The sequence below is a fragment of the Hemicordylus capensis genome, chromosome 6 (genome assembly GCF_027244095.1).
Source record: "Hemicordylus capensis ecotype Gifberg chromosome 6, rHemCap1.1.pri, whole genome shotgun sequence".
Classification (NCBI taxonomy): domain Eukaryota; kingdom Metazoa; phylum Chordata; class Lepidosauria; order Squamata; family Cordylidae; genus Hemicordylus; species Hemicordylus capensis.
In genome coordinates, this window is record NC_069662.1 from 97,154,616 (window position 1) to 97,179,070 (window position 24,455).

Below are 24,455 nucleotides of genomic sequence, written 5' to 3' on the forward strand. Positions count from 1 at the left end.
TGGTTTTCTCCTATCACCCCTGACCAGAAGTGCTCCCTGTGATTTGGAAGTAGGTCCCTGAGGGTGGCATAGCCCTCAAGGACCTACTTCTAGGTTGTAAGGAGTGCTTCCAGGAACAGTGGAGATGGGTGAAAACCCACCCCCCTCTGCACACAAACAGTGGAGTTGCATTAGTCTGGATGTCAGCCAGTGATTAGTTTGTGTCCTCCATCCACTAGGTAATACTACCCAATTTGGCTTTGAATTGATTCTGTTCCTAGTACATTCCCTAAAATTGCTATCCAGATTTACAGTTAAAAAGCCTACCATATTTTTTCCTTACCTTGCTTTCTGCCTTGTAATGAGCCTGTATGCTCCAATTAGTGCTTAAGAAATATTCAAATTTCTGCTGATTTTTACATTCTTGAAGGAAGCCCATTGTTTATTCATTTCAGAGACTAGCCCATTATTTATTCATATTTTTTGCAGCTGAAACAAGTTAATCTAATTTGTCTTCAAAGAAGACCTTTATCCATTTTAGGACAGTAATGCTGTGTACTTCAGGCTTGACTTCTACCATGCTTTCAGAGGGGAATATCTTCCTTCCACCTACTCACACCCCCCCCACCCCCCTGTTTGTTTAACATTGAACTTGAAGGACAGATCTATGACATTTGAAAGCTAGACCACTGTTTTGTGATTTCAGTTGGCTCTAAAAATGGTATTATGACCCTTTCCGCATTTAACTTTGTAACAGGAAACAAATATTTGAAAATCTGACAAAGTCTTAAAACATGGGGAAAGGTAAATAAAAAGTAATCACATATGTTGGGTGCAATTCAGGGAAGGTTAGGTGACTTTTAGGCTTCAAACATCATGGGTTTTGTTTTGTTTTTTAAATCTCACAGAGAGGAAAACTGCTTCCAATAAATGATCAGCCCTTTGAGAGCTGTTAACACAGCAAAATGCATGTGCAGCCTTCTGGTTTGCTTGAACATTTTTGGATTAGACCGCTTGTGATCAGAAATAACACTTTTCACAATGGGAAGGAATTGTCATGCATTTGAAGTTAACAATAACAATAATTTTGGTTACTCTCAGCTGAATCAAAATGACCTGATTCCACTTCAGAATGTCAACTTTTATTATCTGGAATGTGTAAGTTGCAAGTATTGTAAAAATGAATGAGTTGAAAAGTCATTTTTGATCACTGATGTGTGCTTAAGGGTACAGTTATAAAATTAGGAGGAGATTCTCACAATCGGCAAAAAGGGGGCTAAGGGAGCCTAGCCTGCTTTTTGCCAATCGTCTGCTGCCATGGGAGCCGTGTGGCTCCTGGCAGCAAACCTCCAAAAGTACCCCTCCCCTTAGCTGAGGTTAACGGAGCGAGTGCTCTGTTAACCTCATCTTTCTGATCGTGTATTGCCGTGCCACGGCTCCGGCCACAGCAACACACGAGGAGACCCCTGTCGGGAGGTTGAAACAAGCCTCCCGGCCCTGGGGTCTCTCCAGGATGCCCCGTGTGATCATGTGGGGCATCCTGGAACTTATGGGGCCACACAACCCCCGATCCCTGAGGCCCCCGCCGGCTCCATGATGGAGCCGGCAGTTGTGTAGGCAGCCCATCTGGCCTCCCAGGGCTGCAGTAGTGATTGTCTGCAGAGAGAGCGGGCTAAGCCCTTACCAGCTAGAAAAGCCAACACTAAATGGTCCCACTCATCGGCACAAGGCAGTTTCCTGTGCTTACCTTTAGTTACAGGCATTTCTGAATTTCTGTATAATACTCCTTGCCCATGGGAAGCATTTCTCATGTTTATAGATAAATCCTAGTTTTTTTGTATAGGGTTCCAAAATATTATATCCACATATTTGCTTCAGGCAGGAAAACTGTCGTCATTATTCTGCCAATTGATACTTTCATGGTGGTATGTGGGATTATTTTTGTAAACTCAGATTATATAAATATATGTGAAGACTGTGTGAACAGAAGAAATTGCTAGACTTTGAAATCAAGGACAGTGTTGGCATATTGTCTGGCACTTTAATATTTGACAGTTGGCTTCTGATTTGGGTGCCAGCTGATTTTATTTTGTCCCTTACCAATTCAATTGGTTTTTATTCATGTTGAAGGAAGCTGTGTAAGTTTGGCATACTGACATTTACAGTGTCCATCAATCCAATAATGATTAGCAGTGAGCACTTACAACTTTGCATTCATTACATTTGCTTTATAACATTTAATACAGAAGGTTTGATAACAGTTTCCAGAGGGGTAGCTTCTGGAATTGTGTAATGTGTTGCAGTAAAAACAGCAAGGGTCTTGCAGCACCTTAAAGACTAACACATTTATTTTAGCATAAGCTTTCTTGGACTAGACATTTCTCTGTCTTCTATTGTCAGAAGTCTTTGATAATGAAAAAAAACTTAGTGTCGGCACCGGGAGTTGCCACCACCAATTTATGTTCCAGTACAAGGTACAAAGTACTAGGTACTTTGGAAATAAGCACCTTGGATCTGTGATTTTTAGGATAAGACTGAAACTAGACAAAGGAGTCATATACATATATAATATGGGAACATAGGAAGCTGCCATATACTCAGTCAGACCATTGGTCTATCTTGCTCAGTATTGTCTACACAGATGGGCAGCGGCTTCTTCAAGGTTGCAGGCAAGAATCTCTCTCAGCCCTATCTTGGAGGAGCCAGAGAGGGAACTTGAAACCTTCTGCTCTTCCCAAAGCAGCTCCGTCCCCTGAGGGGAATATCTTACAGTGCTCACATGTGCTCTCCCATTCAAATGCAACCAGGGTGGACCCTGCTTAGCTAGGGGTACAAGTCATGCTTGCTATCACAAGACCAGCTCTCCTCTCTTATGTATAAGGGGTCTTTTCTTTTGTGTTATTTTAATTAAATTTGTATATCTGTTTTTGGAAAATAAATGGTTTTTTAAAAACCCAAAGGGATACCTGGCTCTTTAAATCGGGCCTGCCCCAATAAAGCAGGGGTAGAGATCCAAGAGCAAATTGGGTGCACTGTTGAGGATTCTTCTTATGCCAAGTCTCTCCTCCCAGGTTCTTTTTTGCCCAGCCTGGTTCACTTCTATATCAGAGTCCAGCTGAGGAAAAATAATATTGAGGGACAGTAGTAGGAGGCCTAGCTACTGACACCAGTACACCCTTTTTCTCTTAGAATAGTCCACCTGTCCATCCATCCTGGTTTATACATAATGTAGAGATAATTATATTTAAAACAAACATGCAGCCGCCCAATGCCTAGTTTATCTTACCAGAATCTCTCCAATTTTGAGCATAAAACCTGGAATTAGGGGTGAGCAAAACTGGGTGGGGTGGGTGTAGATATTCTGCAGGGAATCTGCAGCCCTTAATATAAGGGTCAGGTTTCCAAGGAACAGGCAATACTTAGCATTCTGAAATCTGAATGGTATAATGGCCTTGCAAGATTGCAATTTTCATCTCATTCTGACAAGAAACAAACAAGTTATAAGCATTTTAGATATTTCCCATTATAGGCTAAGGCTGAAGCAAAAAATAATAGCAGTCATAATGTTACATCGCATATTCTCCCTCCCCTCACTAATAAAAAAAGTTCACAAATGCCGGTTTAACATTCGCTTTTAAAAAGAGGAAATGGGTGATATCAACAGCACAATCTGTGCATGTTTACTTGAAAGTATGTCCCACTATGTTTAATGGAGCTTTCTCCAAGAAAAAATGTGCAGAGGATTGCTGCAAGATCATTAAAGGGGAATGTTCTGGGGGGGATAACTATTTTAGTTAGTGATTAATAAACAATCAGCAACAGTGAGGGTTGGGTACAGCAACAGGGGTGGGTACAGACAACCAACTGGCAACATTCAGTTCCCTAGCTGAAATAGCAACATGAGTCCAAAGAGACACCTGCAGGAACTTATGCATGTGGACGTTCCATTTATCTTCCGCATATGCAGGGGAAACCCACAGAAATAAGTGCAAACAAGCACTTTATCTGGAAGAACTCCCAACATAGATATCACTTGTTCCTTCCAAGGGATACTATTCCATTATCCTTAATCCAGGAAGAAATCAACCTTTAATAAAAGTTGGGAGTGGGGGCTGGTCCAGAGAATGGAGAATAAAGCATGGTTTTGACCCTGTCTTCCTTTTGTTTCTTTCTTCTGGGCTTCTAGTGAAATGAAGCAGAAGCTGGACGAAGAGGGTAACAAGTGCAGCATCCTTTCCAAGCAGCAGAGGTTTAATGAGCGCTGCTGCATGCGTTGTTGCTTCCCTTTTACTTTTCTCATCAATACCAAGCGGCAGTGCCAAGATTGCAAATACAACATCTGCAAGAACTGCAGCTCCTATCAGAGGAAGGAGAAAGCTTGGCTCTGCAATGTGTGCCAGCAAGCTAGGTGAGTGCACATCGTGCTGTTATTAAGTGACGAAGCTGATGCCATTGTCATGACCTCTTTCTTTACTGCAAGCCATTAACACTGAAGAGATGGGAAATATTATGACATTTACAGTACTCTAAGGAAATGGCATGTTACTATATGGCTTGTACTTCATTTCTGTCCTTGAGAATCATATTAATTCTCCAGTGGATCTTGCTCTGTTCCTGAAGCATGTTTTCTTGCTGGTGGTGGTTTATTTTTTATTTTTTTTAACCAGGTTTGGTTCTCAAGATGGTTTGATGAATTGACAATCAGAGTCATAAGGTTTCAAGGGGACAAAAACCACTGTATCCCATGGGGAAAGTACGTCTGTGGTCAAAGACAAATCCATGAATCATGAAGGACTGGGGCTAGAGAACAGACTACCTAGGGGAAGAATGGCAGTTCAGTCCCCAAACAGCAAAGCAAAACCAGTTTGGAGAGAAAGCAGCAAAGCAAGAGGTCTTGGGACAGTTCTTTAGTATTGAAGAACTTCAGGGATGTATTTAAAAAAAAGGTTGCAAATGAATGTGAAAAAGCCTGCAGCTTAATTTCAGCTGTAGCTCATGGCTGAAGAGAGAGACCAAAACAAACAGACATCTCTGGAGAGACAAAATGGAGACTAACACTGGAAGAACAAAGAGGGGAGGAGTCGAGCACTTTTATCCATTATGCTAAAAAAAACCCCAATGGTCACTATGAGACATTGCAGCTGAGAGCTGATGCTGCCAGGGTCCTAGCTCCAACACTACTCCTCATCAGCTGGTATTGCTGTATATAAGTCCCAACTTATTTCTCAAGGTTTTGAAATGATCCCTGGACAATGGCTTGAGTAGCAGATACATGTTCTGCCTCAGTAGATGAGAGAGCAAATATTGATTGCTGGCAGCTATGCCAACTGGCTGCTCCACCACCATAAAACAATACATAACCACTTGTTGACTTCTGGTCTGTTTGATCCTCAGCCCAGTCTCATCCATATAACCTACTAATTTGGATCCACTACTAGCATGGATTGTCCCTTTTAGCTACTTGCCTAGTCTCTTTACCTCAGTCCAGTCATCTTTGCTGGGTGTGCTTGCTTTCCTATAGGGATGTGCAAACCGGCTCGATGTCGAACAGGTTTGATGTTGAGCCGGTTTGGTTCAACGGTCTGAGGTCAAACCGAACCATCCCCTGTTTGGTCTGACCCCGGACCAAACACACCCCAACTGTTTGAGGATTCATGGATTTTTTAATACTATTTTTTTAAAAAGTCACTTACCCCCTCTGGGGGAGTTGTTGGAGGAGGCTTTAGTCCAAAACCGGCCTATTCATCAATTCTTCAGCCCATTTGGGCTTTCCCCCCAGTCGCGACAGCCATTTTGGAGGTAATAGATTACCTCTTGGCCCTGCAGTTGCCTAGATATTTATACAATTCATTTATGTGCTTGGACAGACTTTCTCCTTCTCTAAGTCTTTTATTGATCAGTTTTCTTACTAGATGCACTTTGGAAAACACAGACTTTTTTAAATAAAATCCCTTCAGAGTTTCCCACATATCCTTTGCATTTTCTTTGTCTCTTAGATGCACTAAGATTGGGACACTCACTGCCAGCAAATCATTCCTGATGCCTTTTCATCTGCTTTGTCCCATTCTTTCTGCTCCTTTCCTGCATCTGCAGGACACTGGGTGTGCAGAAGACTGCCAAGTCCATGGCCCTTGAGGAACATCTCTATCGTGAAAGACTAGAGCTTGTACTCAGGACCTTACAACTTTTCAATCATCTGGAATCCTTGTGCTGTCTCCATTTTCAAAGCTTTTCTCTTTGCTTTCTATTTATCTCTGTAGGCGTTTCTCATTTATTTACTGGCTTCTGGGCCTCATAACCCTTTGTAGGGGAAGAATGGCAGTTGAGTCCCCAAACAGCAAAGCAAAACCAGTTTGTTGAGAAAGCAGCAAAGCAAGAGGTCTTGAGAAAGTTCTTTCGTATTGAAGAACTACACAGATTTAGTTAAAGAAAAAGTTACAAATGAATGTGAAAAGGCCTGCAGCTTAATTTCAGCTGCAGCTCATGGCTGAAGAGAGAGAACAAAACAAACATCCATCTCTGGAGAGACAAAATGGAGACTAACACTGGAAGAACAAAGAAGAGAGGAGTCCAGCACTTTTATCCATGAGCCTAACCCCCTCCCCAGTGGTTACTATGAGACATTGCAGCTGAGAGCTGGTGCTGCCAGGGCCCTAGCTCCAACACTACCAACATTTGCTGCTGCTGCTTGTTGTTTGAATGCTATGTGTGTTAATGTTTAGTATCTATTTAGGTATATCGAAATAAGTTAATCCATATGAGCAAAGAAACCATAACATGCAATGGGCAGCACAATGTCATATTGTTTACTTCTACATTTTACCAATGCCACACTAAAGTATAGTTTTCTTTAGTGACAGCTTACAAATATGTAGGGATAGAAGGCTTATGTACTATTTTAGTCAACCCCTCTCCATCATCACATTCTCATATAATCATGGAATTTTAGAGTTGGAAAGGAACATGGTGGTCTTCTAGCATTCCCTGCTCAATGCAAGAAACTACTACAGCTTTCCTGATGGACATCTGCCCAGCCTCCATATGAAAACCTCCAGTGAAGGACAGTCCACCACTATACAAGGCAGACAGTTCCACTTAGGAAATTCTTCCATGGTTTTTGAGAAGTGCTGTAGCTTAACTTTATTTGGAGGTCATGCTCATTCCCTCTCAAACAGAAGCTATTCCTTCTATGCATGGATGTGTAGGGATGAGGGGTTTTTTCTCAGTAGAGAGGCCATGGTACTCTGCCCATGATTAAACACATTGGCTGACATACAGAGCAAGGATGTTTTCGTGCAGTGAGAACACAGGCTAGCAGAACTTCCCAACTGACTGCACCATTGCAACAGGAGAGCTGCAATTTGTGATGCTCTCCCCTTCTCCAAGGAGCCCTCTGTGCTCCCTCCCCCCAATATGTCCCTGAGGGCTGCACAACCCTTAGGAACGTATTTTCTGGTCTTACAGAGGGCTTCTTTGGAAATGGGAGGGTGTCAAAAATTGCCACTTCCCCTCTGCATTGGTGCAGTAAGTTGGGAAGTTCTGCTAGGCTGCTCTCTTACTGCACTGGTGCATTCTTGCTCTGTGTGTCAGCTACCCTTTTCTGAGTGGCGTACATATCCTGGTGTGGGAGAAGGGGTTGAAATTTGAAGCCCTGCCACCTTTGCAGACACCAGGTTCCAGAAATGTATGTGTGGGCTACATCTTTACAAGTGAGGGATACCATGCAACACATTAACAGTTAGCAATCAGCATGTGAATGAGTTCTAAGTCAGGTATTCACAAAATGCATCTTTCATCTTCTTCCATCCCTATATGTGTTGCCATATGCAATCCTAAATGTTTCTACAGTTCAGTTAAGATAGTCCATGAAGGACACCCTCTTTTTGTTGGGGGGGAAAAACAGTTCTGTTTTTTTACTGTTTACTAAAGACAATGTACTGTAAGTAGAACAAGATGATTTTAATTTCATGACTATATTCAAATAGTTATTCCCCTTAGTGGATATTCTATTACCTTTGAAATCCTTGCTTCTCCCTACATTATATAAACTGGAAAGAACCAAGTACCTTAAATATACAATTGCTCAGACACTGTGTGCAAATTGTGTAAATATATTGCATAACACTGAGTAAGCAATTTCTCATCTTATTTTAGTGTCTTTCTCACTTTGCTTTATCTTTTATCTTTTTTTTTTTAACTGGTTTAAACTGACATTTGATCTTTCTTCCCAAATGTGCAAACATTCAAAATATTCTTGTATTCAGATCCAAACTTGTCAGGCGTATTAAATTAAACTGATGTATCTGACAAGTTGACAAGATTTATTTGATTCAACTCTAGCCAAAGGACCTTTAAATGCAAAAGAATTCTCTCTATGTTCCAAATGTTATCAGTGTGATGCTTGTGTTTTATTTCCACAGAATGTAGCGGGCACAGTGCTGTAAAATGACTGTATTCTATATCATGATAGAATATATGAGACTCTTGTATATCACAGTTTTGTTTCTTAATCACATTACAAATTCTCATGTTTTCAACTGTAGGACAAATATTAATCTATCACACATCAGAAGTCTCAGGATTAACCATCATAATAGTGGTCCATTAGACTAACTTAGAGAAATTTATCAAGCTCTGTCCAGAATGTTATTTTCTTAAAATGAAGTTTGTTTCTTCTTTCATTTTTGCTGCTGATCCAGATAAAAGGTATTAGAACTACAGGAGCATCCTGATGATATATTCTTACAGAATAATCTGTTCCAGCAACCCAAGTCAAAATACAGGTCTTGCCCATTAGAACTGTTGAAATAAACATATAAAATCCTGACCACAATGAACTCTAAGCAGACCTTATTTATTTATTTATTTATTTATTTATTTATTTATTTATTTATTTATTTAAAAACCTATCCTTATTAGGGTTGCCAGCTAGCCAAGCAAAAAACAATGGCATGCTTAATTTTGTTTATGTTCTGTCTGGTTGCCAGGACATACATTGGACTTTTCCTACTTCATTTTAAAATCTTCATTCTTTGTGTGCACACACATGCATATTAGACATGTATCAGTGATGGCAGAGGTGGGGTAGGGGCAGGCTACTGCACAAGTGTGGCACTGAAGATCCAAGTAATCTCATGCCCTGTTGGAGCTACTTCCAGTTCTATCCATCACCCAACCTCTGTTTCAACCTACTTTATTATTTATTTATTTATTTAGATTTATGTCACCCTACTCCCATAGGACATGGGAGAGGAGAGCTGGTCTTGTGGTAGCAAGCATGACTTGTCCCCATAGCTAAGCAGGGTCTGCCCTGGTTGCATATGAATGGGAGACATGATGTGTGAGCACTGCAAGATATTCCCCTCAGGGGATGAAGCTGCTCTGAGAAGAGCAGAAGGTTTCAAGTTCCTTCCCTGGCTTCTCCAAGATAGGGCTGAGAGAGATTCCTGCCTGCAACCTTGGAGAAGCCACTGCCAGTCTGTGAAGACAATACTGAGCTAGACAGACCAATGGTCTGAATCAGTATGTGGCAGTTTCCTATGTTCCTATGACTCAGGGCGGCTTACAAACAATAACATACAAAGCAACACAGTTTTATAAAATACAACATACATAATATCATAACCACAACGGCATACAGTACTCATTACAAGACATAATAACTATAGATTACCGGATCACTCTATGACCAGCTATCTCAGCGACCGAACACCCGATGGAACATTTCCATCTTGCATGCCTTACGGAGAGCCAACAAATCATGGAGAGCTCTGATATTATCCGGGGGACCATTCCATAGAGCTGGGGCCACCACTGAGAAGGCCCTGGCTCTTGTTGATTGCAGTTTAGCATCCCTAGGGCCCAGGATCATCAAGGTATTACTTGTGGCCGATCTCAGGACCCGGCGAGGGACATATCGAACAAGGCGGTCCTGGAGGTATGGAGGGCCCATATCGTGTAGGGCTTTAAATGTTAAAGTTAATATCTTAAAGCTAACCTGGGACTCAACTGGCAACCAGTACAGTTGAACGAGCAAAGGTGTCACATGTGCTCGCCAATGCGCCTTAATAAGGACCTTGGCCACTGCATTCTGCACCAGTTGCAATCTCCAAGTTAGGCACAATGGCAACCCCACATAAAGTGAGTTGCAATAATCTAACCTAGAAGTGACCGTCACATGGATCACAGTGGCCAAATCCAGAGGAGACAGATAAGGGACTAGCCGCCGTATTTGGCGTAACTGAAAAAGGCCTTTCGAGAGACCTCCATGATCTGAGCCTCCATATTCAAAGAGGCATCAAGAATCACACTCAGATTCTTTACTGTAGGCTGAAGTATTAAGCACTATTGAGGGTCGGTAATTGGAAACTCTCCCTTGACCTCTTCGGGCCCAGCCACAGAACTGCAGTCTTATCTGGATTAAGCCACAGACGACTTTGCTTCAGCCAGTCTACAACCGCCTCCAAGCACCTGGTCAGCTGAGCTATGGTGTCCTCGGCCCTGCCATCCATCAGCAGAAAAAGCTGAGTGTCATCCGCATATTGACGGCACCCTGGCCCAAAACTCCTCACCAGCTTTGCTAAAGGCCACATATAAATATTGAACAGCAAGGGTGAGAGAATAGCCCCCTGAGGGATGCCACATGTTAATACATGATGTGAAGACCTCTCATTGCCCATAGCTACTCTATAACCCCAGCCTTGTAGGAAGGAACACAGCCACAACAAGGCCATGCCTCAAATCCCAACATCAGCTACACGGTGGATCAGAATATCATGGTCCACAGTATCGAATGCTGCTGTGAGATCTAACAACAGCAGCGCCGACCCTCCCTTATCAAGCTGGCAACGGAGATCATCAGCCAGGGCAACAAGGACAGTTTCAACCCCATGCCCAGGCCGAAACCCAGGCTGAAAGGGACTGGGAACTGCTGCATCCTCCAAAAATGTCTGAAGCTGTACTGCTACTGCTTGCTCTATCACTTTACCTTAAAAAGGCAAATTTGATACCGGGCAGTAGTTAGCTGGCTCTAAGGCATCCAATGATGGCTTCTTCAAAAGTAGCCTAACCAATGCCTCCTTCAGCTCTCCTGGGAAAATCCCTGTCTCCAGGGAAAGATTGATAATATTCACAAGGGAGGTCTGCAACCCCTCCCGGGCAGCCTTCACCAGCCAGGAGGGGCACAGATCTAGGGAACATGTGGTAGGCCTTATAGCCGTCAAAATGTTTTCAACATCGGCCTCCAAAGGTTGATTAAAATTCTTCCAAATTGACCCGGTAGACGACCATGGAGCCTCCAATTCCTCAATTGCATCAGAAGTAAGTGGGAGGTCTTGGCGGAGCAACAAGATTTTCTCCTCAAAAAAGCCCTTAAAAACCTCACAGCCAATGCCCAATTCTCTAACTTCATGATCTGTCCCAGAGAAATTTGTCAGAGATCGAACTATCTCAAATACTTTAGTCAGCTGTGAGCTTGCGGATGCGATGGCGGCCCCAAAAAACTCTTTCTTCATGTCCCTCACCACTACCTCATAGGACCTCATAAATGATCTATAAGATGTTCTCATCGCTTCGTCCTGGGTTCTCTTCCAGCCCCGCTCTGATTGTCTGAGATGCTGTTTCATCTCCCTCAACTCCGGGGTATACCACAGAGCTGGGTTCCGGGGACATCTCAAAAGACGCCATGGTGTAATCATATCAATTGCTTCAGAAAGCCAGCTATTCCAGTCGGCAACTAGGGCATCCAATGAATCATCAAGGGGTGCTGCAATTTCAACGGGTCCATTAATCTCCTCGGTCGAACATAGACCTGCCTTCCCTCTGAACAGGGCAGTGGTGTGACCCCCAACCGTGCCTTCAAGATATAATGGTCTGACCATGGCACCCTCTCAGTTGAAAACGGACACACCTCTAACCCCGTCCCAAAAACCAGATCCAAGGTGTGACCCAATCGATGAGTAGGACCCGTAACAAATTGCGAGAGTCCCAAAGACGCCATAGCTGACACTAACTCCTGTGCCTGAGTAGAGACCGGGTCATCAACATGAACATTGAAATCACCAAGAACTAAAAGCCTCGGGTACTTCAGAGCCCACCCCGCTACTGCCTCCATCAGACTGTACAAAGCCTCTGGCGGTGCATTAGGTGGTCGGTAGACCAACCAGATAGCTAGACTCTCAGCAATGTCCCACTTTAAACCCACACAGTCAACTCCTGGGATCTCGGGGGCGGGGCGTTCACTATAAGAATAATCTTCTCGGATAAGGGCAGCGACCCCACCCCCCGCGACCCCATACAGCCTTGTTGTTTACATGAATGTGATTTCTGGGATATGTTTCTGATTTCATTTTGAAAAGAAGGAATTCAGGTTAGTTTAATAGCATTCTAGAGCTGGAAGGGACCTTGAAGGTCTTATAATGTAACCAGTGGCACTCTTAGGATCGGACTTCAGGAATGAAGTCTAGTCCTCAGCACCAGGTGAGGCCTCTGGGGGGCTCACCAAATTGCTCCAGGGGGCCTCCGCCCACCACACCTGCCTTGCTTGCCCGCTGTGCCCACTGGGCCTGCCCATCGCGGCCTGCTGATTTCCTATACGGCGCAGTGGGGGGGGGGGGCTGAGAGCCGAGTGAGCCTGCCTGCAGCCCCTGGGCTGCTCACACCTGCACAGTGCAATGGTGTGAGCATCACAAGTGCATGATGTCATGTATTTGTGACCCTTGAGCAACTTGCGAGCATCACCAATATATGACATCACACACTTGCAATGCTTGCACCATTGCACTGTACATGCGTGAGCAACCCGGTGGTCACAGGCAGGCTTACTTGGCTAGTCCCCCAGGCATGCAGAACAGGGAAGATCAGCAGGCAAATGGGCCAAAAAGCTATTAGCCTTTTGTGTGTGTGTGGAGGGCCGCTGGAGGGGGCCCCTCTGTAGCCTTCTAGGTCCAGGCTACAAAATTGACTAGGTGCACCACTGAGTCCAACCCCTTGCTCAGTGCAGGAAATTGCTAGACCATCCCTGACAGATGGCCACCCACTCTCTTTTTGAAAACCTTTGGAGAAGGAATGCTCAGCACTGCACAAGGAAGGCAGATTTTTCATACTATTAAGAAATGTCTTCTACTGTCTAACCTAAGTCTGCTCCCTTGAAAACTAATCCAATTAGTTCTAATCTTGCCCTCAGGAGTAACAGAGAACAAATCCATTCCTCCTCCTATATGACAGTCCCTCAGATACTGTATTTGGAGATGACTGCCATATATCCTCTTAGTCTTCTCTTCCCCAGGCTAAACATACCTAGCTCCTAACTGTTCCTCACAGGACTTGGTTTCCAAACCCCTCACCTTCTTTGTTGCCTTCCCCTGAACCTGTTCCAGTTTATCAATGTCCTTCTTAAAATGTGGTACCCAGAACTGGATACAATATTCCAAAAGAGGTCTGCCCAGTGCAGAATAAAATGGAACTACTACTTCTTGTGAACTGGACACTATGCCTCTGCTAATTCAGCCCAAATTAATTTGTGTGAAATTGTAGAAGTTGTATGAATGATAGCAAATAAAGTCCCACTGATTTTTCACTCCTTACAAAAGGAGGCAAAAGTAATGTGAGTATTGTCCTCTGCTCGAGTATTGCTATTATCCATCTTTATTGTGTCTTATAAAACTCTGAAAGTATATTTGAACATATATAAAACTCTGAAAGAATATTTGAACAATTCAGAATTTCTCTTTAAATGCTATATGTTGTAGTTTTCTGGTATTGCAAAGCAAAGAGATTTACAGATCTTTTATGAGAAGGAAGAGGCCTTTTTTCCCTTTCAGATGGGATACGTATTGTTCACACGAGGGATATTCAGTCTGTTGTGATCCATAGTTGTTCTATCTTTTTCTTTTTTGGAATTACATTTGTATAGATTAAATAATTATTTGTTTGAAATGGTTACCTTTCCTTGATTACCTTCTCAAATGTTATTTTAAGTGCTTAATCAATGAAGTAATCAGCTGCTGAAGATTAGGCTTCTCTAATCAACATGTAAAAGAGCACTTGCATATGTAACTTAAAAATTAGTTCTATTCCAGTTGACCTTAAACATGAAGCTAGTTTTTACAAATTCTTATTGCTTTTTATTTGTTAGCTAGAGTTGCTTCTGATTTTTACCAAAATAAAATTAGAGACAAATTTGATAAACATATTGAACATTAGTTCTAATCTTCTCATAGTCAGCTTTGATAATGCCAAATAGGTTGCCAAACAAGTAGAATTGATTTGGAAGTATGTGATTGAAAAGGTTTCGTAAATAAAGTACTGAGAAATAAGCAACATTTACTCTTCTTTTAGACATGTGGAAATTTATAACTGAACCACCACCCTGTCACCCCCAATACTATCCTTAATGCAAGTAGAATTGTCATCTAACTCTTTATACAATTGCATAAACTAACTCAGTGGTTATTGATCAGTTCAGCAAGAAATTGTCTAGATGAGTTTGATTTTAAAAGGAAAATCTATAAGGACTCCATAAAGGTGCTATTATTTTTGACACAGGAGATCAGTTTTAACTGTTCTGTTACTGCTCTACTGGGGTCCTGTGGTTTGTAATTCAGTTACATTTCAAGTCCATTTGTGATGGACTTGTGCCTCATGGCTATAATACAATTTAGTTTAACCTCTGTAAAAGAACGATCAGGAAAGATATGAACTTCATTGATGAAGAGGGATATCACAAATTCCTCAAGATAAAAATATATGTAATATATTTATTTATATTAATAAATAATTAAGAATTAATTTATATTAATAAATTATATCTAGCTGGCTGGTATTAATATAAATAAAGCAAAATGTACATTACTGGCAAGACTTTGCTATAGGGGAACAGGTAGCCTTGTTGGTGCTTGTTATATGGTTTCTGCTACCTGAGTAGGAAATCCTGCATTTGGGGAGCACAGTGAGAGAACACTCACTGTCTTAAAAACAACAACAAAACTAGATTTTAACCAATGGTAAAAATAGCTCAGGAAGACATCACTACTTATGTCACAGATCACCCATACCACCATAAGGCTGTTCCATTTTGATAACTTGCATCTTGGTGTCTATTTAGATGTCTGAGTGGTGTCAATGGAAATTTCACATCATTGAGACTTCCAACTTGGTCAAGAAACTCAAGTGGCAGCTCTTTCTTCCATACTCTTCTGTCTCCTATCAGTCAACGGGCTTTCTCCCAAAGGCTCCTGTGAAGAGAATAGCATGCCAGCTCCTTTTCCTACCCTCCCTAGTCCCCATCAACCAATACGCTTTCTCCCAAAGGCCCATGTGACAAGGGACACATTTCTGCCCCAATTGGTGGGCAGGAGGAGAGTGTGCTTAGTGTTTCCCACGCACACCAATTTCCATCAGCTAATGGTTCCCCATCCGTCTCCGCCCCCCCCCCCCCCACCGGCCTGGCTGTCCTACAAGTCATGAAGCATAGCTGGAGGAAGAATATAATAATAATAATTAATAAGTATCATCATTATTATTCTGCTTTTCAACAGTTAAGTTCTCAAAGTGATTTACATGGTAAATGAAAAGAGAAAGTGGTTCCCTTTTGCAAAAGGGAATGGAAGTCCCCATCTCTGGCAACTTTTAAAAAGACACTGAAGACACATATATTCACCCAGGCTTTTAATTAGATCTATGGTTTTAAATTTTAACATTGCTTTTAAATTATTTTAATGTTTAAATGATTTTAACTGTTTAATTGATTTAGTTTGGATTTTAATTGTTTGTTTTTATTTTGTTGTAAACCTAAGGGATATCCACTGATTCATCCCAGTGTGCTGGGATGAATAAAGGCTATTGTGCTAAAAATAAGAAGCTATCACTTTTAAAAGTCTGTCTGTCTTTCTGTCTGTCTGTTTATTGATTAATTGATTGATTGACTGAATTGATATACTGCCCAATTTCAAAATCTCTAGGCAATGTACAGAATTAAAACATAATATAAAATATAAAACATTTAAAATTCATAAAAAGATAAAAATCATAATAGATAAAAACACATTAAAATTTAAAAATTTGGTATCAGTTGAAGGCCTGGGAAAATAGGTATGTTTACCTAGGTAGCAGCAGGGACATTTGAGTGAGGCATTTGTAGGAGAGGAAATGTTAAGCATCTTCCATTCACCCAACATATTATTCCCACATCTAAATTGCCTTCATGTATGAGTTTAATGTCATTAATCATTTGAATAGGCAAACTAATTTATAGACTATTTTGTCAAGTGCACAAAAATACAACATGAGGAAAACTGACCTACCGTTTGCTAATGAAAAGTAGCAAGCATCAAATCAAGTAGCAACCCACATCCATCACTTAAAAGAGCAGGCTCAGACAGTCAAAGAGCCAACATAAACTCTTGAGTTGCTTCATGGTAATGAAAGGCTTTGGCATCCACTCATTTCTCATTGCATGGCTTGTGTGTGGCTGATGGGCAAGTATGGCTATTATAGACTTGGACCCTGATCCTGTATGTGGGGGTCGTGTGGGAAGGCAGCATGCTTACCGGTGGCTGGGCTCTGCTACTCAGGGAGGCACTCCAAAGAATCTCCCAGGAAAAAGGAGATAAAGCATGCACAAGTACACACACACACACACACACACACACACACTCAAGATTGCCCTGTGAAAGAGAGCAATTCTCTATGTGCACATGCAGAAGTTAGATGCCTTTGGGTGACAATGACAAAACCAAAAGCAAAGCCACAAACAGCAGGTAGCACAGAAGACTTATAGTTGCAAATTGAAATGAGAACATGACCATTGTGCTATGGATGGTTGATACACTTAAACAAAAGAATTGCAGCCTAGTAGGCTAAAGAATAGCGAATTTTTTTCAGTTACTCTTCAGTCATTTCTCTTAAGAAAAAAGGAGATGTAGGAGCAATTTAGTTGCTTTGTAAAAAGGGGAATGGTTTTCAGTATGACTCATCCTGGTATCGGACCATATCGAATGTATGTACTTAAGTTTGGGGACCAGGGATAGACTGGGACTTAAGTTGGTGTACTGATCGCCCCCTGCTCCGGAGTCCCTAACTGAACTGACGGACTTGGTCTTGGGCTTAGTGTTGGAGTCCCCCAGGCTTGTGGTGCTGGGGGACTTCAATGTTCATTTCGGGATCAAATTGTCCGGGGTGGCTAAGGAGTTCATAGCGGCCATGATGACTATGGGCCTATCCCAAGCTGTCTCAGAACCGATGCACATTGCAGGTCACACACTTGATTTGGTCTTTCACTCTGATCATGGTGGTGTTCCATGGGCGGGGAGTCCTGGGTTTTCCCATTGTCATGAACGGACCACCATTTGGTTAAGGTTGGACATACAGTCACTTCCCACCTTTGCAGGGGTGAGGGACCTATTAGGATGGTCCGCCCAAGAAGGTTATTGGATCCAATGGGATTTCAAGAAGCCTTGGAGGGATTTAGTGTTGGCTCTGCTGGCGATCCTGTTGATGCCCTGGTGGAAAACTGGAACAGCAGACTCACCGGGTCAGTAGACATGATTGCTCCTAAGCAGCCTCTCCGACCTGCTTCAAAATTGGCCCCTTGGTATATGGAAGAACTACGGGGGCTTAAGCAGCAAGGTAGATGACTGGAGTGCAAGTGGAGGGAGTGCAAGTGGAATAAGACTCAACTCAAATCCGACAGATTACAACATAGAGTGTGTTTGAAGATCTATGCTCAGGCAATATGTGCGGCAAATAAGCTATTTTTTTCTGCCTGTATTGCACCCACAAGTTCATGTCCAGTGGAGCTGTTTAGGGTTGTGAGAGGGCTAGTATGTGTCCCTCCTCCCTTGAATCAGAATCTGGAACCATTGATTACCCACTGTGACATGTTTAATGAATTCTTTGTGGGGAAAATATCTTGTATTCGATCCGACTTAGATTCCATCTCCACAATTACTTCAGTGTCTGATGTGGAGGTGTCCAGAGACTCCTCTTGTGTGGTTAATTTGGATCAGTTCCAGTTTGTGGCTCTTGAGGATGTGGACAAGCTGATTGGAACGGTGCAATCTACCACCTGTTCTCTTGACCCTTGCCCAACATGGCTTATACTATTCCCAGAAGGAACAGGTTCGCAGTCTGGGGATGCTTCTGGAGCCGAGCCTCTCCTTGGTCTCCTAGGTTGAGGTGGTGGCCAGAAGTGCCTTCTAGCAGCTTCGACTGATACGCCAGCAGCATCCGTTTCTTGAGATAAACAACCTCAGAACAGTGGTACATATGCTGGTAATCCCCAGACTGGATAACTGTAATGTGTTCTATGTGGGGCTGCCCTTGTGTGTAGTCCAGAAACCACAGCTGGTAGAATGCAGCAGTCAGGTTGGTCTCTGGGTCATCTCAGAGAGAACATATTACTCCTGTATTGAAAGATCTACATTGGCTGCCGATAAGTTTCTGGGCAAAATACAAGGTGCTGTTTATAACCTATAAAGCCCTAAATAGCTTGAGCCCTGGGTATTTAAGAGAACGACTTCTTCGTTATGAACCCCACCGCCCACTGAGATCATCAGGAGAGGTCTGTCTGCAGTTGCCACCAGATCGCTTGGTGGCTACTCGGGGATGGGCCTTCTCCACTGCTGCCCCAGAGCTTTGGAATGCGCTCCCTGATGAAATAAGAGCCTCGCCATCTCTGACAGCTTTTAAAAAGTCTTTAAAGACACACCTATTCACCCAGGCTTCTAATTAAATATTGTTTAAACAGTTTTATCATCATTTAAAAATGTTGTTTTAAAATTTTAAATTGTTGTAATGTTTTAACTTTTTACTGTCATTTATTTTGTTTTGACTACTGTTTAAAGTTTTTTAATTGTCATTTATTTTAACTAATATTTTAGCAATTTTTTTGCTTGTTATAAACCACCCAGAAATATGAGTTTTGGGTGGTATAGAAGTGTGATTGATAAATGAATGAATGAATGAATGAATGAATGAATGAATAAATAACCTGCATAACTCTAGATGCCTTTTCTGTAGGAGATAGTTGACCCTACACAGAGGCACTCTTACCCCCAGACCTTGAGGACCTGGTCCGTGGCCTCCAAGGTCCAGGAGGCCTCCTGCCGCTGCCCTACCCCATGCCCACCCCACTGCTGCCCCGCAGCACTGCTGCCCTGTGGCACCAAAAACTTCAATAGTTCTAGACACCATTTGCGCGGCTGGGGGGTGAGCCAAGTAGGCCTCCTCCACCCCCATGGTGGTGGCAGTGGGCAGAGTGGCTTCTGGTCCTGACTGTTCAGCCCAGTGGCCCTTGAGAACTGCGAGGTGCTCCAGCATGCCTGCACTGTTAGAATAGATTTGGGGCTTGTGACACTCTATTCCAACTGTGCAGGCACGCTGGAGCGCCTCACAGTTCTCAAGGGCTGCTGGGCCAAATGTTCAGGCCCAGTGGCCGCTCCTGCGCTGCCTGCAGCTGCCACCACCATGGGGGTGGGGAAGGCCTGCTCAGCTCACCCCCCCCACACACACACCAGCTGCACACATGGCAACTAGAATTCTTTTCATTTTCGGTGCCGCGGTTCAGTGTCCCAGGGCAGTGGCAGTGTGGGGTGGTTGCAGGAGGCCCCCTGGGCCTTTGGAGCCCCCCCAGACCTTTTGGTGTCACAGTTGGGTGCTGCAGAGCAGCAGCCACATTCTTCTGAGGAGGCCCCCCACAGGAGGCCTTCAAAAATGTAGGTTTAATTTCTAATTATTATTTTTTTTACTTTTTTATTTTAACTCCAGAGCAGGGGCTCTGAAGCCCTTCAGGTCTGGGCACCAAAATTACCTAGGTGTGCCCCTGATCCTGCATTTCTTGGTGTTCCTTATAGTTGCTCATTAAAAGTCTTCCTCCAAATCTAATGGGCAGAGAAGCCAGTCTATTCAGGTGAACTTTGAGTGTGCCAAGGAGCAGCAAACAAAGTGGTATTTCCCAATCCACTGTGATCTCACTAATGATCTGGGGGCTCAGGAATGTAATAAAATCAGAACAACTAATCTCCTGTCCACTCACTGGAGAACATGACTGTAATGGAGTCTCAGCTAGAAGCAGACACAACAGTGTCACTACAATAGAACAGCCAAGGATTAGGTCAAAGAGGTATAGGACTTGGAAAAGAATATTATCCTGCTCAGATTTATTCAATTATTCTTCACCTAGAGGGGGTGAGAATATTTCAGAAAATTATTCTCCAAATCCCCAAATTCTCACGTCTCGAATATTTCCCCAGAAAATTATTCTCCAAATCCCCAAATTCTCACGTCTCGAATATTTCCCCACAGAAATAATTCAGTTTCTTGGGCTGTGCATTTTTTTTTCTTTTTTGGGCCAAATCTGAAACACCCCCATTTTGTTCTTTGTTCAAAACCAGCCAATCTGAAACACCCCAATTTTGGGTTGATAGTGCCCAATGGGTGGAAGCTACCACCCAAATTTCAGAGGAGTTGGGCAAAGGGGTGATTTTTGGTGAATTTTTGTTTAAGATTTTTCCCATAGGAAATAATGGAGGTTTCAGCAAAAGTATAGCTTCACGTTGGAGGGCAAGGGGGTGGCCCAGAGCAGAGTTGGGTGGGTGGTAGTGCCCAGTGGGGGCAAGGAAGCTGCAAGAATTATTTCAAAGGAATTGGGCAGAGGGGTGATTTTAAAGATTTAATGGAGTTTACGTGTCTTTAAGGTTCTTCCCCATAGGGAATGATGGAGGTTTCAGCAGCCCCATAACTGCACTTGGGGGGGCTTTCTTTCATCATTTGCACAAAGATGCTAGCTGTTGCAGTACAGTCTGACAAATCTAGGGAATGAAGTAATGCATAGTGAGTATAAAATAGTATTACAGGGGGACCTCGTTACTCTCATTCAGCATCCGCCGTTTCTTGTATCCATGGCCAGGTAATTGACACCTGACCTTGCTATGCATGGCAGGGGGGAATGGGAAGAAAGGGTTAAAAAGGAGCCCTTTTGTGGCTCATTTTAAAAGGCAAAGCAAAACCCAAAAACCTGTGATTTCTCACCAAAAAATGGCAGAATTGAGTCTCTTGGGGGGCATTGCTGGACCTCTGAGGACCTGTGGAGCACGATAGGGCACTTTACTTGGCTTTTGGTGGGTGTTTTTTCCCCACCCACCCCCATTATTTGCCCATTAAAAACCTAACCCCCAGATTTCCATTGCCCCCATGCCTTGGTATTTGCGATTTCAGTATCCACAGTGCTTGCTAAGAATAGAACCCCCGCAGATACCGGGGTCCTCCTGTATATGCTGATGGTGTGTTTCTTTTTTCTTGATGCATCCCAGATTGTCAGTGGAAAGACTGATAGTTTGAGACTGGTAGTATCAGGTATAAGGTTAATCAAGCAAAATTTGAACTGTTAGGCCAGCCATATAGGCTAGGAGAATAAAGAGGAATTATTTAAGGCCAGATGGAAAAATAGAGAGATGATTAAAGAGTTAAATTCTCTATAGATATCAAATATCTTGTTAAAAACAATATTGATCTGGTGAAAAGACAAGACACAAATTGAAGGACCTAATGGATGAAGAAAATTACTGTTGAAAAACCAAGAACCTTGCCTAAATGTATGACTTCTTTTTTCAATTATGGTAGCAAAGATACCACAGAACATAATTCAACCCATCATGAATTGGGTTTTTTTAATGGAACTTTGAACAATTCCTAATTGTAAAAGAATAAGCAGTAATGTACTGGAGCAGGGAGGGTAATAAATATTTTGAATAAATAAGTAGATGGGTTATTGGAGGTTAATATCATATGCTTCTGTATGTAATGCTTTCTAGTATGGCTCTGAACTGAGCCTAGAAGGCACTAAAGAGCCTGTCAAGCACTGGTACAACATATGCTACAAATGACTTTTCCTAAATTGCCAGGAAACAATCTGTGGCATTCTGCTGCAGCAAAATATTCTGAGCTATTAACAGTGGCAGCCCCATGTGAAGCACATGGCAGCAGTCTGGTCTTAAAGTTACCAAATCATATACAGTATTTGCAAATGTATGTGTGTATGTACTGTATTACATTTTTATCCTGTCTTTTGTTCAAAGACCCCACTGTGGTTTCTAGACAACATAAAATAGCAGATGAATGTGGCAGTGATGCTTGCTCACATGGCTGCCTTTTCATCCTCCTCCTCCTCCTCCATTGGTGGTTCTGTGTCCTCTGTGTGGAGGGAGAAGTTAGGTTGCTAGGTCAAAATCTGTTCTTGGCTGCTGCTGGCTAAATATTGAAGTATAGCAATTAAAACAATATTGCCCTAATGCTGTGAGCATAAGTGACTTGGCAGGTGAACCTCTCCGGTGATGGGAGCAGGTTGAGATTTTATTTGACCATTTTGCTCATGTCCTCAACCATGGCCAGACACAAGCAAATGCCAACACAGCATGAGCTGGGCATACTCTCAGAGCCAAATTACCTGGTACTTTAAAAGCATAGTTGGTCTATGTGTAGTTAACCCTTTTTAAATGTCACCCCATCAGGACCACAGGGAGCGGGGTTTAGCCCTTGCTTCTTTCACCACGGTCCTGATGAAAATCTGCCCCACTTCTGGTTGTTGTTTGTCTCGGGAGGGAAACTGCTATAAGGGCCAATGGCAACCTCTCTCCTGAAGCAAATAGCTGGGGGTGGGGGGGTGAGATTCATTGGGTCCATGGTACAAGGAGCATGTTCTGATCCTGACTGTGATTGCCCCTATCCTGTAGTTCATAAGAAAAATACACACACTTTGTGAAAATATGATAATAGTAGTAGTAGTAGTAGTAATATAATATAATATAATATAATATAATATAATATAATATAATATAATATAATATAATATAATATAATATAATATAAACTTTATTTGTTAGCTGCCACTAACAAATTGTTCTCTGGGCAGCTCACGACAGGATTAAAACATACAACACACACACATACATAACACATTAAATCATAACAGACAAAAAAGAAGAAAATAAAATACAAAAAAAATACAAAACAGCTTAAAAATTCATTTTAAAACTAATTAAAAATCAGATCAAATCTGAAAAACGAACATTTAAAAGGCCTGGGTGAACAAAAAGGTCTTTACCTGGTGTCTAAAAGAACAAAGTGACAAAGCCAGGCAAACTTCACAGGGGAGGCTATTCCACAAACGTGTTGCAACCACTGAAAAGGCCCTCTCCCTGGTAGCCACCCACTTCACCTCGTTTGGCAGCGTAACCCAGATGAGGGCCTCCAAAGAAGATCTTAAGGTTCAGGTAAGGGGCAAGACACTCTCTCGGGTAACCTGGTCCCAAGTCATTTAGGGCTTTAAAAGTTAAAACCAGCACTTTGAATTGGGCCTAGAAATGGACTGGAAGCCAGTGCAGCTGACAAAAAACATCCAGTCCCAGTTAATCTTGCAGCCCTATTTTGCATCAGATGCAGTTTCCGGGCTGTTTTCAAAGGCAGCCCCACGTACAACGCTTTGCAGTAATCTAAGCGATTGGATACCGGAGCATGAGTAACTGTGGCCAAGTTATCTCTGCCCAGGTAAGGTCGCAGTTGGCATATCAGTCAAAGCTGATGAAAGGTGCTCTGAGCTAATAGTAATGTGTAGTTTGGTAAAGTGTAATCTGGCCCAAATAGACTGATGATAATATGGGGACAAAGAGAAGAGAGGTGCTTTGGTACAGAAAAAGTGTATTAATGCCGAATGCTGCCATAACAATACTTGCCTGGCTTTCACAGTGCAAATAAAAAAAGGTCTTTCTGTGTGAGGAAATGCTTCACCACGTTCTGTGCAAAAGCATTTAATAAACCTGCATATATATCTTAAATAAATATGCTAAATATATATATATATATATATATATATCTCCAGCTCTTTCTATGTGCATTTTGAATAAAAATATTGTTTACAGAAGGAGGGGAAAGCAAGCTGGAAGAAGCAATGGCAAAGGTCTGGGCAAATGTGTACATATTTTTGCAACAACAAAAAAATGGTGGAATTGTGGCTGCCTTTTAGTTTGACCACACTTTGCAAACAGCTGCTGTCATAATGCCAGAGGTTACTTTTGCTAGCTATTTAGAATTATAGTGTGAAGACTATAAGGCAGCCATTTGGAAAACGTCTTATATTTTGCTTGAAGCCATGTAGTCAATAATATCTGTATCATCTTTTATGGCTGACATCCTGACTAATGCTGCATGTGCACTACAGACTCCAGCATGCAGCGCTAGCTCCCATGCTTCTGAAGTGTGAGTGCTCTTGCACAAGAGTGCAAAGTCTTCAGAGCACTCCCTGTGCTCCGGAAGCACTCTGACTGGAAACCCTCGTTAGTCAGGATGTCAGCTAATGCTAATTGTTCTTAGTGCCCAATCTCCTCCTTTTTCCCCTCAAGAAGACCTGTCCAAGGGATCTTTGGACTTGTTTTTCAAACAGCACACGCCACACAGCAAATCTCTTTTTAGTGCCAAGGGGAGTT

General features: G+C 42.5%; 1 protein-coding gene across 5 annotated transcripts in view; it reads left to right on the top strand.

Moving 5' to 3' along the window:
* Positions 1 to 24,455, top strand: part of MYRIP (myosin VIIA and Rab interacting protein) — a 314,404-nt gene that overhangs the window by 151,431 nt on the left and 138,518 nt on the right. For 4 of the 5 annotated variants that reach the window (XM_053263239.1, XM_053263240.1, XM_053263241.1 and 1 more), the window contains exon 3: positions 4,166 to 4,387. The exons of the other annotated variant lie outside the window; for it this stretch is intronic. In XM_053263239.1, the coding sequence (XP_053119214.1) occupies positions 4,166 to 4,387 (222 nt within the window). The remainder of the gene's footprint in view (positions 1 to 4,165; positions 4,388 to 24,455) is intronic. 5 annotated transcript variants of the gene reach the window in all.